The 18,955-nt window shown below is 37.9% G+C and overlaps 1 protein-coding gene across 2 annotated transcripts in view; it reads right to left on the bottom strand.

Annotated features, from left to right (window-relative positions):
* Positions 1-18,955, bottom strand: part of fw (CUB and Sushi multiple domains furrowed) — a 250,719-nt gene that overhangs the window by 7,897 nt on the left and 223,867 nt on the right. For both annotated transcript variants that reach the window (XM_083110082.1, XM_083110083.1), the window contains exons 10-17: positions 12,077-12,256; positions 10,584-10,702; positions 9,799-10,033; positions 9,026-9,199; positions 8,135-8,314; positions 6,037-6,273; positions 3,758-3,937; positions 1,277-1,450 (exon numbers count right to left, since the gene is read on the bottom strand). In XM_083110082.1, coding sequence (XP_082966208.1) covers positions 1,277-1,450; positions 3,758-3,937; positions 6,037-6,273; positions 8,135-8,314; positions 9,026-9,199; positions 9,799-10,033; positions 10,584-10,702; positions 12,077-12,256 — 1,479 coding nt within the window. The remainder of the gene's footprint in view (positions 1-1,276; positions 1,451-3,757; positions 3,938-6,036; positions 6,274-8,134; positions 8,315-9,025; positions 9,200-9,798; positions 10,034-10,583; positions 10,703-12,076; positions 12,257-18,955) is intronic.

The following is an 18,955-nucleotide window of genomic DNA, read 5'->3' on the forward strand; positions in this document are numbered from 1 at the left end:
TTGGTTTTAAGTGTCTTAGTAATAGGAGGAAAATATTAGAACAGTTGTACTTGTATAAAACAATTAATAGTGTTTTAGACAACAGCTCCTTTCTCGGTCAAATACAATTCAATATAAGAAAAAAAAATCTGCGTAATAGAAATATTCTAACTTCTAAAATTTCAAAAACTCAGAAATATAGAAACTCCCCAATAAATAGAATGTGTCACAGTTACAATATCCTTGTTGCAAACAACCAATGTGTAGATTTTTCACTTCCATTTGACAGATATAAAAGAATAATAGATTCAGTGCTATAGAAAACGAAACTCTGATAAAATATAGATTTACTTACGTGAAATTTAAAAGATTTCGTAATTCCGCGTTGCACAATTTAATGGTTCAATCCTATTAATTTCGAAGATCCACTGTCTTCATTCACAAAAGGGTACGGCGTTTGAAGCGGAGATTGTACCGTGTCAGTACATTGTTTGTTCCCGGGCGGCGGTGGTTGCGATTTTTCCCGTTCGGCAGCACTGGCGCGCGCATCTTGGTTTGCGTCGTCCAACAGGAAGCAGACGACGCAAACCAAGATGCGCGCGCCAGTGCTGCCGAACGGGAAAAATCGCAACCACCGCCACCCGGGAACAAACAATGTTCTGACGCGGTACCATCTCCGCTTCAAACGCCGTACCCTTTTGTGAATGAAGACAGTGGATCTTCGAAATTAATAGGATTGAACCATTAAATTGTGCAACGCGGAATTACGAAATCTTTTAAATTTCACGTAAGTAATTTTAAACCGCGTTTCCCGCAACCACCATGAAAAAATATAGATTGTTTAATATAAATGTTACCATTTACAGTATGCAATACTTTTGAATTACGCATACACCTCTTGCCTAAATGTATGTAGATAAGTGTATATATATATCTCATGTGTTATGTATGTTGTATGTTATATGTATTGTACGTGAATGAATGAATATGTGTTTGTATATTTCCATGTAATTTCTATTGTATTAACCAAACATAGTGTACGCCTTCTGTAATTGGAGGTTCAATCCTCTGTAGAAGTGCAAAGCATAAATAAATAAATAAATAAGCCCCTTCCCAGAAATAAAATTCTGGGTATGGATCTGGCATGGCGGTCAGACATCCTTCTAACTGGACCACTGAGGCTTCGCAATTAATAATATGTGCCATGCATTTTCCAATAACTCAGCCTCTTCTGATGCATACTAACCTAATAAGAAAAACATTTCCAAATTAAATTTTGAAAGTACAAAGCACTTACACTTGCAAGAAGGCTTCCTCCCACTCCACTTCCCCTCCTTCTTGCAAATTCTTGTTGCATTGCCTTCCACAAATTGTCCACGAGGGCAAGAATAATGGGCCACTCCACCAATGCTATAGGTTGTCACTTGCACAGTCATTCCCAGGTCCTTTTCTGGGATTCCACACAAAATTTCTGCAAATCAGAATTAACAAAACCATCAGAACAATTATTACAGTATATTTTAAATCTCAATTACACTGCATTTTGCAACACTGACTCTTTGAAGACCACACCCACAAATAACATATTTTTGCATTATCATGGTCATCATTAATCTAATATAAATTTAATAAATATATGGCTGATATTGAGCTCGAGAAGAAGATCTATAATGACCAGATATAAATGTTGACACTAAATTAACTTTTTGAACAGAAAAAATACTTTATTTATACTTGAACATAAAGGTAAGGCTCTCCCCTGTGCTTCACACATTCTTGATCGTGACAATAGTGGGGAATCAACACCATGCTCCAGCCACTTTTAGTTTCTCAGAGTTCTCCCAGGTATCCATTTACTAGAGGTCAGGTAAGACTGGCTTATTCTATCTCCACTTTTTACAATAAGACACACACCCATTTTCGTACATGTTTTTGAGGAAAAAGCTTATCACTGAATTTATAATTGATTTACAGTATTTCAAATATAAGGTAATATGCAGTTAACAAATAACTTACCTAATGTACCTAGATAAGAACACATTTTAATTTTCTTCGTCCCACACTGCAAGGAAGCAAGAAAGAAATAGTCTAACTCAGAACAGAGAAAATTTCTAGAAATGAAGGTATCAGCATATAATATGCACCCTGTTTTTCAGACTTATTTTTAAACGAGAAGAGTGCCTCTTATACGCTGGCAAATATGGTACAAAGGCTGTCACAGAGAAGGTGAGACAGATTTTTTCCTGGCTTGACAACACTGCCTATGGTTTCGGCACTAGTCGCATCGTGTAGGATGACTCATTCTGTTTCCGTAGCAAGTTGTCACATGTTGCGAAACCACGTTAGTGAGTAGTTGTGTTGATTTACATGGAACGTGTTTCGTTTACCCCTCCAGGTTTTTGTGTATAACATGGCTTTTTGCGATGAGTATTCAAGATGAACAGTGACATGCCATAAAATTTTGTTGGCGTTTGTTTGAACAGACATATGCCGATCAAGACAGACTGAGTAGAGCCGCAGTATTACCAAGGTGTTATTGAGACTCTGCGCCAGCACATAGCAAAAAAGAGGCCGCATTTGAAGAACTCCTTCATATTGCACCACAATAAATCACGCCCGCATACTGCGCGGGCTTTTCAGGATTACGCAACGAAGAGAAAACTATAATTTTTACCACATCCAGCATACAGCACGGACCTTGCACCCTGTGACTATTGGCTATTTCCAATTTTAAAGGCCGCTTTACGTGGTCGTCATTTCATGACGAACAAAGAAGTGATCACTGCAGCGCAAGTTTCCTTCAGCTCGCTACCTGACGACGAATTTTCAAAGACTTTCACAAAGTGGCAAGAGCGTATGGACGCTTGCTTAGCTGTCAATGGTGCCTATTTTGAAAGAGATGTACGTCTACTTGATATGGCTGATTCTGAATAAAAATTTTGTGGTTTGTAAATTTTTTGTTTCATTTTAATGATTCTTGGAGGGGTCCATGTACATGCTTGTCTTTTAACTGCTACGCAGTCACGACTTTTTGACCAATTGAGCTCATATTGGTCTCAATCGGCAGCTAATGAACCAAATTTTCACCCTAGTACATTTTCTAGCCAATGAAGGTCGCTGTTTTCCTATACAGGAATTAGTCTCACCTTCTCTGTGACAGCCTTTGTATATACTCATTTGTGAGCATCACAAGCAGTGGTGTATGCTGAATCTAACACCTGGACTAGCTCACTATGACACCTGGTCCTAGGCTATGGAGGAAGGGAGAAGACTAGGCTCATTCTTGATGTCTCCAAGGAAGCCACGTTGACATCCCAACGGTAGTCATGTTGCAAAGTTATAAAAATTCAGGTTGCTAACTCTTAAGAATTCAGGTTGCCAACTCTTAAGAATTCAGGTTGCCAAACTCCTAAGAATTCAGGTTGCCAAACTCCTAAGAATTCAGGTTGCCAAACTCCTAGGAATTCAGATTGCCAACTCCTAAGAATTCAGGTTGCCAACTCCTAAGAATTCAGGTTGCCAACATCAGAATTGCCATTATTTTCTTATTGAAAATTAGGTATATTCACAGTTTCTAATCGATTTCTCTTCAGTATTTTACTTTCTAGGCTTCAGGCTTCACAGATAGCCTAGCTAGCCTGGAATATACCTATGCTCCTGATAACAAGGCATATTTATAACTGACTATGAATACTCTGTGTATATAACAAATGAATGTTGATATGTCAGCAAGTTCTTATGTACACAAAGTGTTATTTCAAAATAAATTAATGCTTACCTTTGCACTTTGGTGGTTCAGAACTCCAAGTGCTATTCTCCAGACAGAGTCGTCTGGCATGTCCATCAAGTTCATGATTCGTTTCACAGTCATACAGCACCACAGCACCGTAATATGTAGCATTGGATGCAAGTGTGTAGTGGCCATGTTGAATGCTCTCTGGATTTCTACAGTCAACATCTGAAAAAGTGAAAAAAATGTTAGTTTCCTTTTCATATTAAGTACGGAATTTTCTATTGTGAATAAAGCAGCATTTTTGATGTAGTTTTTATGTCACCATGGATGGATCAAAGGAGCCAATGAGGGGGGTGATCACCCTTCCCAGAAATGTCTAAACTAGCAATAAATCATGAATTAACAGAGTAGGTGGTCCTTCAATGTCTAAATAACAGGATATTCATCTTCTCTCATCCTCCCCCAGCTGGATTGATTTGGTTTCTATTGGATACCCAATAAAGGTATTGAAATGAATGGGTTTCAATCGGAATCTCAACTGAAACCAATTGGAAATGCAGGACAATTTCCAACTGTGAATTGCATCCACTTGTAAGTTTTATTGTAGATTAGGCACACATAGGAGATGTACTACGAAGAAATTTTCAGCAAAAAATGCAGGCTTGACCAGGACTCGAACCCTGGTCTCTGGCACACAGTGCCATTGCTCTAACCACTGAGCTACCAAGCTGGCCTGTCCTCACTTCGGAAGAAAGACAATGCTGTGCATTTGGTGGGATCAGAAGGGTGTGGTGTACCATGAGCTTCTGAAACCAGGTGAAACAGTGAATGCCGTTTGCTACCATCAACAACTCATCAATTTGAACCATGCATTAATTGAAAAGTGCCCAGATTGGGTGACAAGACACGGAAAAGTGATCTTGCAGCACGACAACGCCTCATCACACACAGCGAAAGGCGTCAGAGACACCATTTCTGAACTTGGCTGGGAATTCTTGCCCCACCTGCCATACTCACCAGACTTAGCCCCTTCGGACTACCACTTGTTTTCATCGATGTCTCACTCACTTTCCCAGCAACACTTCAACAATTACGAAGATGTCGAATAATGGCTTGCTGACTGGATCACCTCAAAATGTGAACAATTTTTCTGGAAGGTCCTCCACAATTTGACGGACAGATGGGCACAATGTATAACTAGCGATGATGCATACTTTGAATAAAGCATTTGTTACCTTTCTCCCCAGATACCCTTGTTTTCTTTTGGATCAATTAAGAATTATTAACCGCCACACCTGGTAGAAAATCGAAAAACATACCGTTTTAGTCATAAATTGACATGTTCTTCCTATATACATGTTGATCCATACAAGCATCCCCACAGCTATTATCAGGGCTGGATTAAGAGCTGGGTGACTGCCTGGAGTGCTGCACTTGGAGGGTGCCAAACTGGGGCATCCACCTCGAGCATCAAATAATAAGTATATTTCCAAATCGTGCAGCAATTTAAGCGAAGAGATGACTGTTATTTTGATGTCATTAGGTAGGTATTAAATAAACACATATCTACAATAAACGTGTTCTACACTGCTCCGGGTTCACCCTGTGTACCATTTTGCAATGTTGCTGGTAATTTTCGTTGCATCTGTACCTTATTGGTGTTTATAAGCCCTGATGAAGAGCATCCTAAACATGTTCGATAGGAATGAAGTTTAGTGAGCATTCAGGCCACTCAATACGGGTGATGTCTTATGTTTCCAGGAATTCCGACACAACACGTGTGCTGCGCGGGCGAGCATTGTCATCCATAAACAGGAACTCTAGACCAAATAGTCCACAGAAATTGTGAACATATGAACGCAAAATGTTGTTTTTCTCAGTTTTGGATGGGGCTGAAGCCTCATCAACCCCTCTCTGCATATGCCAGTGTAGCATGACAAAGCTTAAATAAACTTGGGACGATGATGTGCAGAAGATATATTTTATTGTAATGTTATTCCCAAGATTCACATTATTCTCTAATACTCTACTTGCTCTTATAATCCCTTGATGTTCTGTAAGTTCTGTGGAGCAGTGTGTAACAGTGATACTTTAAGTTCTAAAAAAAATAAAGCAATTATTTTTAGTCATTAAAACTGTAAATATATAACATGGTCATGTTATTATTGAAGGAAAGTGAAATGAAGGGACCAGGGTAGAAAATATATCGTGCCCAGGTGAAAAATTTATCTTGAGCGACTCTTGGCTATCACAAAACTCGACCACGGATCCCACCACTTCGAGCACAGAGCAGGTATTGTGCACAAGAACCAGCAATTACTTACAAACACATTCGGGAACATCTCCACTCCATCTTCCATTGTCTTCACATGTGCTGAGTGGCTCTCCAACCACCTTGTATCCCCGTTCGCAACGATATTTCACAAGGGCACCTATCTTGTAAGTGGCGCCAGATGCTGTTGAATCAGCTGTCCTAATCAGCGTTCTGCCATAGGCTCGGTCGTTTCCAGTCACGGAGAGCACGCTGTGTTCTGGTAACACTGGTTCTGGGCATCTGATTTCTAAAATACATGATTCATTATATACATTATCTTTGAATAATATTTTATGCAATATTCATGAACATAAATTACAGCATAAATGTAATACTATGTAAACAAATTAAATACATAATGTCAAGTTCTGCATAACAAATTTGCAATAATTCTGAAATATAGATCTATAATGTTATCTAGGAAGGCGGATTTGCTATTTGAGCTCTGTTTAAGAAATATAATATTTAGAGACATTTATAACTGCTCTTAACGTTTGTTCGAATAATACCTGAGAAAATCAGCAAAATTCTGAGGACTATTTTTTCTTTTAACCTCCGATGGCACCGCCAGGTGGCCCATAAAGTGCTAGGAAGTATGGCATCAGGCAGCGTGATTGACGTCTCCCTTGCCACTACCACCAGCACTGCCAATGCCAATGCTTCTGTTGAAGCTGAGCGACGGGCACGTAGAGATATCTGCTACAATCAGCTCTCCTGCCAAGTGCGAGGTGTGGTACTGGTTGATTTTATGGAGCCGGGGATCACAATCAATGCAGCTGCATACTGTGAGACATTGCGCAGACTACGCAGAGCCATCCAGAACAAACGGAAAGACATGCTGTTTTCATTGTCTTGCTTCATGACAATGCCCGACTACATGTTGCTGCATCAAACTCAAGACGTTCTTCAACGATTCCACAGGGAAGTGTTTAATCACTGTCCCTACATCCCAGACCTGGCACCAAGTGACTTCCATCTTTCCCTGGCGATGAAGAAGTGGTTAGGAGGATGGCGCTTCCACACCAATGAGGAGATTCGGGACAACATGCAGACCTGACTCAGCAGACAAGCGGCACCATTTTTGCAGAGGGTATTGGAAAGTTGGTGCATCAGTTCGATAAATCTCTGAATATTCTTGGTGATTACATTATAAAGTAGATTATAGGTATATGTAACATTTGTCAATAAACCCATTTTGCTATTCATTGTGGTTTTTGATTTTATGCCATATCGGAGGTTGAAAAAAACAAATAGCCCTCATACATTGTGTATATAAGAAAATGCTGAGTAGTAGTCTTGTAACACAATTTTATAATTTCTTGTTAATCCAATATTTTCTCATCTTTCTATATGTTCAACTTTAATTATTTGCACTTCTTGTAAAAGAGGAGGAGGTTTTGGCTTCCCAATAATAACTGTTTTTACACATCTCCCTTGATAAAGTTGTACAACATAAAATAATTCTTGAAGCTTTGCAAGTGGCGAATGATGAAGATGCATTTGGTGTGGGAGGAGTCCGGTAAAGGTGAAAGGCTCTTTCCACACCACATACACAGAAATACTGGTTTCACACAGATCTCTGCACTTCACTTCCTGTAGATGAGAGTGAGATTAGTTCTCAAAACCTTGGAAGCACATCCAGAACTGGCCTGGCTAACTCTCTCAGGGCTCAAATCTCTAAAGATGAGAGTGACATTACCTCTGTCGAGACAGAATTCCTGAACATGAGAGTGATGTTATCTCTGCCAGAGACACAATCCCTGAAGATGGGAATGATGTTACCTGCTGAGAGTTATGATAGTTCTCTCAATGCTGGAATCCCTGAAGATGAGAGTGACATTATCTGTCAGGGACAGAATTCCTGAAGATGGAAGTGATGTTAACTCTGTCAGGAACAGAATCTCTGAATATGAGAGTGACATTATCTGTCAGGGACAGAATTCCTGAAGATGGAAGTGATGTTAACTCTCTCAGGGATGAAATCCCTAAACATGAGAGTTGCATTAGCTCACTAAGGGATGGAATCCCTGAAGATGAGAGTGACATTACATATAATAAACATATAATACCTGCATGATATTTTGCTACTATTATGTACAATCACATACCTTCACAGCGAGGAGGTGAGTCGCTCCACTGACGATTTTCTTGGCAATACCTTGATGCTGGCCCAGTGAGCCTGTAGTTCCTTACACAGCTGTAGATAATTTCACTGCCTAGATATGTTGTTCCATTGGCATAGCTGACCGAGCCATACAAAATGGCTGGCACTTTTCCACAGTCAACATCTGCAGGTAAACATGGTATGTTACAACAACGTAAATGCAGTAGATGGTTCATGAAAAATTTTACATGCACACATGATAATTCTTAAATACATGCTACCAAACAAATGTACGTACATATATGCGTGGTGGAATTGAAGGTGGGTTGAGAGGGGGAAATCCCACTATAATTGCTCTTTGAAGGGGGTATAAATATAAAATTTACATAATATCATGATGCTTCAGCAGTAGTTCCTGAAATTCTCCCCACTGTAAGTTTTCAATACCACACTGAATATGTGTTGCATGTAATATGAATTTTACACTGCTTTATATATGATGAATGTATGTAAGCATCACAAGTGAGAAAAATGTTGAGTTCTAAATGTGGACTTTAGAAGTCGAGCAAGGTAGGAGCCTGCAAAGCAGTTCCCCTCAAAATACAACTTCGAATTAATTATATTCAACTTGATGTGATCACACAGAGTACTCTGGGTCAAAGTCCAGCAAACAGATTCATGTGTGTTAAGGAAAGTGAATGACAAGCCTTCTTACAGTGAGACAATTTGCATTTCACCACTTTACACACTTCACGATGGTGGGTGGCTACCAGTCCCATACACAGGCTGAAATCTCAGGCGACTCAAACCTGTGCATGCTCCAAAGCTTGCATCCTAGACCATGCACCCACGTTATGAGACATACTTCAGTAATATTTAGATGAATAATACTCACATTCACATACAGGAGGAATCCCTGACCACTCTCCTTCCCTTGTGCATTCATGTGTTGCCTCTCCTTTCATCACATGTCCCACCTCGCAGTGGTATTCGATACTTGAGTGGATGTTGAAGTCGTACCCAACCACATAGCTTCCAGGTGGCACTTCAGGTTCATCACACGTGATCACTGTGAAAGGAAATTTTTCATAATGCTACAATGTTTAGTTTTTCTTCAATAAAAATGATACAAATCAACTGTTAATTAGAACTGTGCCAGATGCACTAAATGTTTTATTGTAAATGTAAACTAAAACCCATGGTGCAACAGCCTTCCAAACGACCCTGACAAGTGTTTTTTTATTGGGCAACATGTGGTTAGTATACGAGTCCCTCACTGCTGTTTTCTGACATATAACCAAAATTAAACAGAGATTTTTATTCCTCCCTTATTCTTTAATGTGAAGTACAGTTGTCACATATAATCACAACATAACCACTATTATATTAATGAACAATTAATAAACTAAGGCTAATAAGCAGAACATATTGAAGGTTAAAACCAAGAATTATGGGGGAACAGATAAAGATTATTGTTTGAGTGTGGTTTATTGAGAGTTTATAAGATGCTGGTGCTTCAATTAAGCAACGAATGTGATTTCTCCTGACTTCATGGATTGTTTTGACATACTTAAAAATGCCAAAAATTACTGAAATTGTTTTTTTAACTATCACATGCAACATAAATAATACCAGACACATATATTGTGGTCAAATTATCATACTTACATTCACAAGATGGCGTATCACCACCCCATTTTCCATCCCTGTTACAGGTTTGTTGTTTTGGGCCTGTTAGCCAGTAGTCTTCACCACACGAATACTCTACAATGCTGCTGAATGTTGTTGTACCATTCACCAAGAAAAACCTTCCATTTTCAATGTTTGGTGGAGACCCACAGTCCACAAATCTGCAAGAAGGGCCTCTACCAGACCACCGACCTCCAAGTTCACAAGACAAGACCTGGTGAAAAAAAGAACCAAACTAAAGAGATGTATATTGACAACCATGTAAATGTGTGTCTGATAGTCTTAGTTTGAGAATATTATCAAGTTGATATACACAATAAAACTTTATTATTTGAGATTAGAAGAGATAACGTTATTTTTTTTTATTTTTTGAAAATGTATAAATAATGTATAATTTTACATTAGTGTCTCTAGTAAATAAAAATTACACAATCCTCTACATGCATTATAAAATTACAGACAATAATGTTATGGGAGTAATAATTCTGGGTGAGAGAATTTGAATTTGAGACCTTTCATGATTTACAATATTGAAAGTTAGAAATGCCTTTTTTTTTATTTTTGTGCCTATATTTCAAATTTAAGTGATTTTGGGAAGTTTTTAGTGCCTTGAAATCCAGGCTCTAATTATATACTACATTAAAATATGATATAATATAAACTGCCACAGAACATAAAAACAGGTTGCAGAATATAGGATGTTCTGTAAAAACAGGAATCCTAACGAGTAACTACAGGTGTTGACCTAAGTCAAAGTTGCTTACGGGAGTTCCGAGTAGGATGAATCCTGACAGACAAGTGTAAGTAGCGACTGAACCGGCTCTTCTTCCTGTAACTTCTACTTTTCCACCTGTCACTTCAGGAGGGTCGGGACACCAATCGACTGAAAGAAACATTTCATTTAGCAACACTTCCATTGGTATATATTAAATAATATACAGAAATTAAGAGTTTCTCACATGTAAAAGTTAGACATTTGACTTATTCTAACAAATTTATTTACTGAACTCCTAAATTTGGAAACTTAGAACAACTTCTTAAAACAGCAGCAACAAAGAAAATATTATATTAATTTAGTCAACATGATACATTTCATGGGCGTGATGCTGATCACATCACCCCCACTCACAACCGGATCAAGAAAGTGTGGGGCGTTACCCCCACACCCCCTATACGCCTTCATGGCGTGGTGCTATGCACAGGGGAACACTTTACTTTTTTTTTTTTATACATTTCATACATAAATTCAAATAAATGTATGGAATCAAAATGAAAGAAATATAATTTTTACAGAAAATTTTCATTGATTTACATTTGTAGGTGTATTTCCATGGTGGAGGTCAGAACTAACCATGTTGCTGCTCAGGTTTTTTGGTTACTTTTTTCATAAAATTAATAAAAAATAGTGCTCTCTATATTACTATTCTTATAATGCCTAAACCAATGTAGGAATAATGATTTATTAGAAACATAAACAATATTAGGATTAACAAGTCAACAAGTTTGACACACTTGAGAAAATATTGAAGGATATAATCATCTATAACACTTTCAGTTATGGAAAGAAAGTGTTGATAATTACTGTAAATTTATGATTTCCTTGTTTTATTTTTTACCTGCAAAGGAATTTTGTGGTTTGTCATACAGCAAGGAAAAGAAAATTATTTTTAAAAATTGCCCATGGCATGGAAACTTTATTAAGGATACATTTCTAACAACAACAGAAAAGAACCAACACAGACTTTTCATCTCCAGATATGGGAGTTTCCATTTTCCAAGGGCTGATAAGTGTTGACACCTGCTCTCACAGACCCTTCGCTCACAGTTGAGGGAGAGGCAGAGTATGGGAGACCCACTCACGGTCAGCGACCATTAGGCTTAGCTGCACCTTGGACCCCGAACCGTGGCTTTAAGGCATAAGTTTGCCAATACAGTGTAGCCATTTCCTGTCATCATGGCAACTAGACCAACTGATTGGTTCAAGGGTTCATGTGATCCTCTCTGCCTCCTGACCAAAAGGTAAACATAGAATTCCAAGTTGAATCTTTCATCGTATATGGGTTTTAGTTAGAAATATTAATTTTATTCTTTCTGTTGTTACAAACTGACACAAAATATATAATTCTGTCAATTTTATCATTGTCATTTAGAGCACTCAACCATCTTATCATAAAAAGTATAAGATTTAAAAGTATTTGCAAAATATCATCACTCCACATACAAAATACAACAGAACAACAAAAAGTTTGGTACTTACAAAGACATTTTGGTTCTTCCTCTGTCCATTTTCCCCCATCGCCACACTTCCTCTTTTCTCGTCCAATAAGAGTGTAATTTTCATGGCAACTGTATAAGGCTGATGCTCCGTGTGTAGTTCTGTTGTCCTCAAGATGAATGGAGCCATGTTCCAAAGCAGGAAGCGTACCACAATCAACATCTAGAAAATAATATAAAAAAGAAAAACTGTGTAAACAATATCATTTTACTGCATTAATAGTTACATCCCTGAGAATAGTAAATGCAATAAAGCAATTTTATATTCAATACTTAGGGGTAGTTGAGAGTTTCAAATATCTAGGAAACATAATTGAGAGAAGTGGAAGAATTGATGAGGAGGTAAACAGAAGAGAACAGATGGGAGGTGGACTATATCAAAGCGTTCGATTAATATAGAACAGGGATGTACCTATGAAATGCAAGAAGGTAATATATAACACATACTATGTGCTGATAATTATGTATGGAGCAGAGACTTGGACAATGACAGAGACACAAAAGAAAGATGCAGGCAGTGGAGATGAAATTTTTAAGGAGTGTATTGGGGAAGATAGAAGGGATAGAATAAGGAATGAGGAGATCGGACAGACAGTGGGTGTGGTGAAGCTTCAGGACAAGATAGATCAGGCACAGATGAGATTGTTCGGACACATGAAGAGGATGGGTGCAGAAAAATTACCAGTAAGAGTACAATGCACAAGGAGTGGGAATAAGTCCAAGGGGGAGACCAAGATGTTGATGGAAAGAGAAGATAGTGGAGATTGTTAGGAGAAGAGGACAAGATTGGAACACCGTGGAAATAGAGGAATGGTGGAAGAAAATGGAGATGCTTCACTTGATGACTTCTATGCCGACCCATCCAGAGGCAGGAAACAGCAAAGGATGATGATAGCCTAGAGGTATCAACTCACTACTACATGCGACAACATGAATGCTTATTATTATCTTTTTAATTAGGAAAACCAAACATCTATCAACTATAATAATAATATTACAAACAAAGCAGAAACATTTTCTTTTAATTTGCAGCATTAGTGTTAATAGCATACCAAGTATCAATGAAAGTCCTTTGATTACTGTCAAAAAGAAAGAGAATATTCATATTACATATTAGGCATTCTGAAATATTTAAAGCACTACCAGTTTAATAAGACATGAATAATATAAAATATTATCATTAACAGTAGTATATTCTATGCTAATGTCTCTCTCTTCTTCCAGGTGGAGTTGATTACATCTAATTCCTGTATAAGTTTCCATTTATTGTAACCACATTTCAATTTTTCCTAACTTTCGAATGGTGCCCTTTACTTGAGTTTCTCAGGACAATGTTCAAACACTGTATACATAGATTTTTGTTCAGTATCAAGACATTAGTGATGAATTAGTCTGGACTCTTTTTTTCCCAATATTGTTTTAAATTTTAAAATGTCTTTTGCAGATTGTGTTTAGATTGTTGTTATATTTTTCTAGGTCGTCTTCTTTTAATGTTTTATCTTGGTTTTTACTATTCCTCCATTTATTTCCTTGATAATGCAGGTGAGAAAACAACAGACTTTTAGTGTGTTATTTTGTGCTGTGATAAACAGTGGAACCTCGATTTTACGTTTTTCAGGGGACCAAGCCGAAAAAACTTAAAATGCAGGAAAATGTAAAATCAGGGTTCCACTGGTACTTTTTTTAGTAGTCAGTACTTATTTTGCCATGTTTTCCTACTCTTCACGTTCCTTTTTTCTATTTTAAGGAATACTGGGCCAAAGGGAAGGGTTATGATTCCCACCAACCCCCTCTTGGGCACGTCACTGTGTGTATTGTCTTTTCATTCCTGGGCATCAACGCCAACACATGTAAGAAGATGTCTGAGTAAATATTGCGGGAATTAACAATTACTAAAACTATTTAAATCATTCATAAAATGATGTAGTTGGGAATCGTTGACTTGTCCCTATCACGACAAGAATGCGTAGGGCCTCCCCAATCAGTGGCGCAGGAACGGGGGGGTACAGGGGTACATTGTACCCCCCCAAAATTTTAAAGGGGGGTACAGTACCCCCCTAAATGCTTAAATCCCATTGTACCCCCTGTACCCCCCTACAGTTCATTTGACAAGGAAAGAAGAAATGTGTGACTCGGAAGATTCAAATTAATTTAAGTTTTTCTAACTCAAACAACTTGAGTAGAATTGAGTTGAACCGTGGCAAAGTCGCAAGTTTTTTCCTCTTTCTTCCTCTTCGCTGTTGAAGTGACATTTTGGTTTCCTTCCCTCTGCTACTGACCAGAAGGAGAAAAAAAACACATTTCAGTCAACACCGAAAAGTCGCAGTCTTCGCTGGACATGCACGGTAATATGATACCCACGCCGGACTTGAGGGTGGGTGTGGGTCCAGCCGGCACCAGTCAACGTAACTTTGGGTTTGTCAGTTCTCACGTTCTTTTCTGTTCGAGTGAATTGGTAGTGTAGTTTGGTGCGACACTGGTGTGCAGGGAGCAACTGTCAATGATTCAGTGGCCTGCATACACGTTTTCTTCGAACTTCATTTTCTATCAGAACGTGTATGGAAGTGGTAGTGGGTGTAGTTTAAACAATGGCGAAGAGAACTATAAAGGACTTTTTTGTTCCAATTCTTGCCAAAGAAAGGAAAGTGGAAATGAGCGAAACAAATGCTGAATGTCGAGAAGAAGATAAATCGATAAAAGAAGGTATGTGATTATATATTTTTTCTCCAATACTTAATTAACAGCTTTCAAACATGGCTGTATTTGAAGGGAAGTTTAACAGATAAAAATCCTTTCCACTGCTTGTGTTAGTTAGTAAATTACTATTACGCTGCAACATGTAGACTTCTCAATGGTGGTAACGTCGTCGCCGTGTAACAAAGGGGTCCAGGGTTTGATACTCGCTGGAGGCACATAGTGGTTCAGACCCCACTTTAATCTGTAGGTCCAGTCCCGATTAGCCTAGCTATGTGTAAAGTGGACTTCAAATTCAAACGGTGAAATATGTTTGTTTTTTTAATACGGACAATTCATAATTCTCTTTGTGGTTTTGTAGTTCATGCCAAGTTGAATGTGGTCATAGTTTATTCCTGTTTTAGCGGTAAGAATTACAGTAAAACCTCGTTAATCCAGACTAATGGGGGGATAAGTTGACTGGTTTAACAAAAGTCCGGATTAACTTAAATAACCTAAAAGAATAGTAGAAATTGCATTAAAACTCCCGTTTATAGCAACAAAACACGTTTATTGTGGTGTATTTAAAGGGCATAGGCCTAAATACACTATACAGTACAATAAAATGTATAGCACTACTGTGTACATATAATGCAGTACGAGGGCATTCCTGTATCAATGCGGTTTCTTCCGAAAGCATTCTGCTTTTTTCCCTTTTTTCTTTTCCTTTTGCCTGTCCGGATTAAGCGGAGTCCGGCTTATCAGGGTCCGGATTAACGAGGTTTTACTGTACTTCTAAGGTAAAATTGGTATGGTGTTTCTTCGCTGTTTTAATACAAAAATGTTAATAAATTGCTTCTACTACTAAATTTTATTAAAATTGGCCGGGAAAAATTGAAGTTTCCTTTCTTAACCAATGTGTATGTATACAGGGTGACTGGTAATTCGATGTATTCCCAGAAAGGGGTTAAAGTAGAGACAATTTGCAATAAATTTGACCATATGATACCCCGTCCGAAAATTAGTAGTTTTCGAGATAATCGAGTTTCAATTGTTTTTTTAAAAAATGACAATTTTCCACATAAAAAGATGAATTGAGAAAAAACTGCTCTTTGTATGGAACTTATTTCAGCGTTTTCTGATAGCTAACAAATAAGTGGTTCGTTGAAAAAAAAAATCCCAAATAACAATCACATGTAAGTAACGGGTGGGTCTAAACTTACAAGTGATGATAAAAAAATGCACTCTTAGTTTACTTGGCAACGTATTAATAACAAAAATGGTATGACACGAAGCGTTCAAATTACGTAAATTACTTCCTTGTGACATCTACTATCCAACAAGATACAAATGTTGCTAACATTCACATTTGTGTACAAGAAATAATACTTCATTCATCTTCATGTGAATGGAATCAATGAACAATACAATTAAAGAACATTACACGTCTTGCTCAAAGTGGGCGCCTCCGTTACGAATGTAGGCAAGCAGGTTTTTACGGACATTTGGTCTCTTACCTCGTGATGTGATGGTGTCATTGATGTGTTGACCAGCTGTTCAGATCCTCTCCCTGAGCTTTTCGGACGGGGTATCATATGGTCAAATTTATTGCAAATTGTCTCTACTTTAACCCCTTTCAGGGAATACATCTAATTACCAGTCACCCTGTATATACACACGGCTATGCTTATAAGATAGACGTAACGAAACGTGGAGGTCGGATATCAGGGCTAGTACGTTTAGATTAGCGCTAGATATAAACGGAATGCGTTTCATGTAATAATTCATAAACATACATTTTTTTAAGAGAGCAATATTTTCAATGTACTAGTTACGTAAGGTTAGATCAGTGGAAGTCTGTGTGGCAGTGGTGCTAGAACGCCAGAGATTTTAGGTTATAATTCTTAGTAAGGAGCTTTCTATTTATACATCAATTCACCATTCATCCTTATTGTCACGATTAGCCAAATGTGGAAGAAAAGCCATGGAACAAAATAAGAAAAATGCAATTCGAGAAATTATTTTAATATATTTATGAAAATCAATAAAGTAAATAAAAAATAAACTCGACTCCGTGGCGCAATAGTCTTTTAGGGTCCAGGATCTGCCGAGCGCTTGTTCATTGGCTGATGCATGATTATAGAGCACTGAATCCTATCGCTGCTGTTTTCTGCCTTTGAAGACCTTAATCCGCTATTATTGCTTTCAAGTAGCTCTGCAATTGTCCTCACGATACTGGGTTAACATCGAAATCTTGGAGCTCACACCTCCATAAAATCTAGTAGCGCACTCTTAGTTTTAGTTAAGCTATAGTTTTTTTTGAATTAACAAGAATTATTGATAGCCAGCCCTCGTAGTGAAGTGGTTAGCACATCACTGTCAGACGCCAGGGATTCCGGGTTCGAATCCCGGCTTGGGCTTGGATATTTGTGAGTATCCATTCATCAATTTCATCATATCATCAGTCATCCCCATCTTCGCAATTAGCCAAAAGTGGCACAAAAGCGAAGTAAAATAAATCAAGTCAATCAGTCAATCAAGAATTATTGATACGCAAATAATAAATATATTTCCGATATCGTGTTTCGAAATTAGTTAACTATTTACCCTAATATGAAAAAATTAAGGTAATTTTTCCCCACTGGATCTATAATAAAAGGGCATTCCTAATTATCTGGTTTGTCTTATTTAATTTTGTAGAAAATATACTCCTATTTACTGAGTGTGCTTTCTGACCACGAAATATGTAGCTAATGGTTGATCGTGTTGATAGTCTTGGTAATTTTTACGTCGCTTTGCTATGTGAAATTGATGAAAAGGACATTCATTTTGAATCCTACACTTGAACCTGAAACTATTCGTAGCGAGTTAGCGTGTTATTGGATTGAAAATGGTCCTTAATTATAAATTTGTTGAACACTCCTGACTGAAATATTGTTGAAGTTGCCAATTTAAATGAGAAAGTTTGTAATTTAAGCAGCGTTGCCAGACGCATACGCACAGAATCCACGAAAGCTGCTGTGAAATTACACACACACTGATTTTGAAATTACACCTATATTTCTTACATATGCCGAAAAAAGGGGGGGGGGTGTTTCAAGCGCAAGCAGGTAATTTCCAATCTTAAAAAAGAAAAGAAACTAAAGAGGTTAGAAACATTATTTTTGCTTTATTTGATTGCTTTTTTAAATTCCTCATAAGTAAGGGTGTCCGGAGGATTGAGCGTGAGGCGTTGTACAGTGGGATCCATGAGTATTACCGTGCAAATTGTGAATGGCTATTTTCATTCATTTTTCTCTTACATCATATGTGTTTTTAAACGATGGATTTTTATGTATGCTGGTACAGAAGTTGTCAACAGAGTGTTTAGAGTTTTCTTTTAATTCTTGAAGCTCTTATTGGATCAAATAAAGTGCACGAACATGGTGATGGACAATTTACACGGTAATACTCATGGATTCCACTGTACCCTATGGACTGGATCGATTTTTTTCTAGAAGACAGTGATTTGGAGGAAAATGCCTTTCTTCTCCTCTTGAAAAATGCGTCGCTTTGAAAAAATCTCGCACATTTTTATAAGCAAAGTTGGTGCGGGGGGGGGGGGAGCAGAACGGGACAAAGTCACCATATGATCGTTCAGTAAGTCTTTAACAAAAATTTACAAAGCAACCTGTATATGTAGCATACACGACTGGCTAGTGTATCACAATTCATCGGTTTGTGACGTATTGTAATAAATTTATTGAGCTTTGACTAACAAAATATTCTTAAAAAATCCATTATTATAGTGATTATTTGTTTGTCCAAATAATTTCATAAAAGTTAAGATGTTCCTATTTTCTAATGGGCGTGATCACTGTGGCATTTTAATAATTCGAGTGTCGACATCTATGGCAGAGCAGTGCTCTACGACACTCGGCGTCTCTTGTTCGAATCCCAGCATGGGCGTGTTTTTGTCAGTGTCCCTTCATCAATTTCATCACGCACAGCGCGCTACGATGCCGGGTTTGAATCCCGGCCTGGTTATGGACGCTCTCTACTGTGATTGTCCTTTAATCAATTTCATCGTATCAGCACTCATCCTCATCTTCGCGATTAGCCAAAAGTGGCTGAAAACTGAGTATAATAAACCAAATCATTCAATCAATCAACTTCATTAGTATATCGTCGTTAGGGGGTGGATTTATAT

Source organism: Lepisma saccharinum, chromosome 23 (assembly GCF_977018435.1).
Source record: "Lepisma saccharinum chromosome 23, izLepSacc3.1, whole genome shotgun sequence".
Lineage (NCBI taxonomy): Eukaryota > Metazoa > Arthropoda > Insecta > Zygentoma > Lepismatidae > Lepisma > Lepisma saccharinum.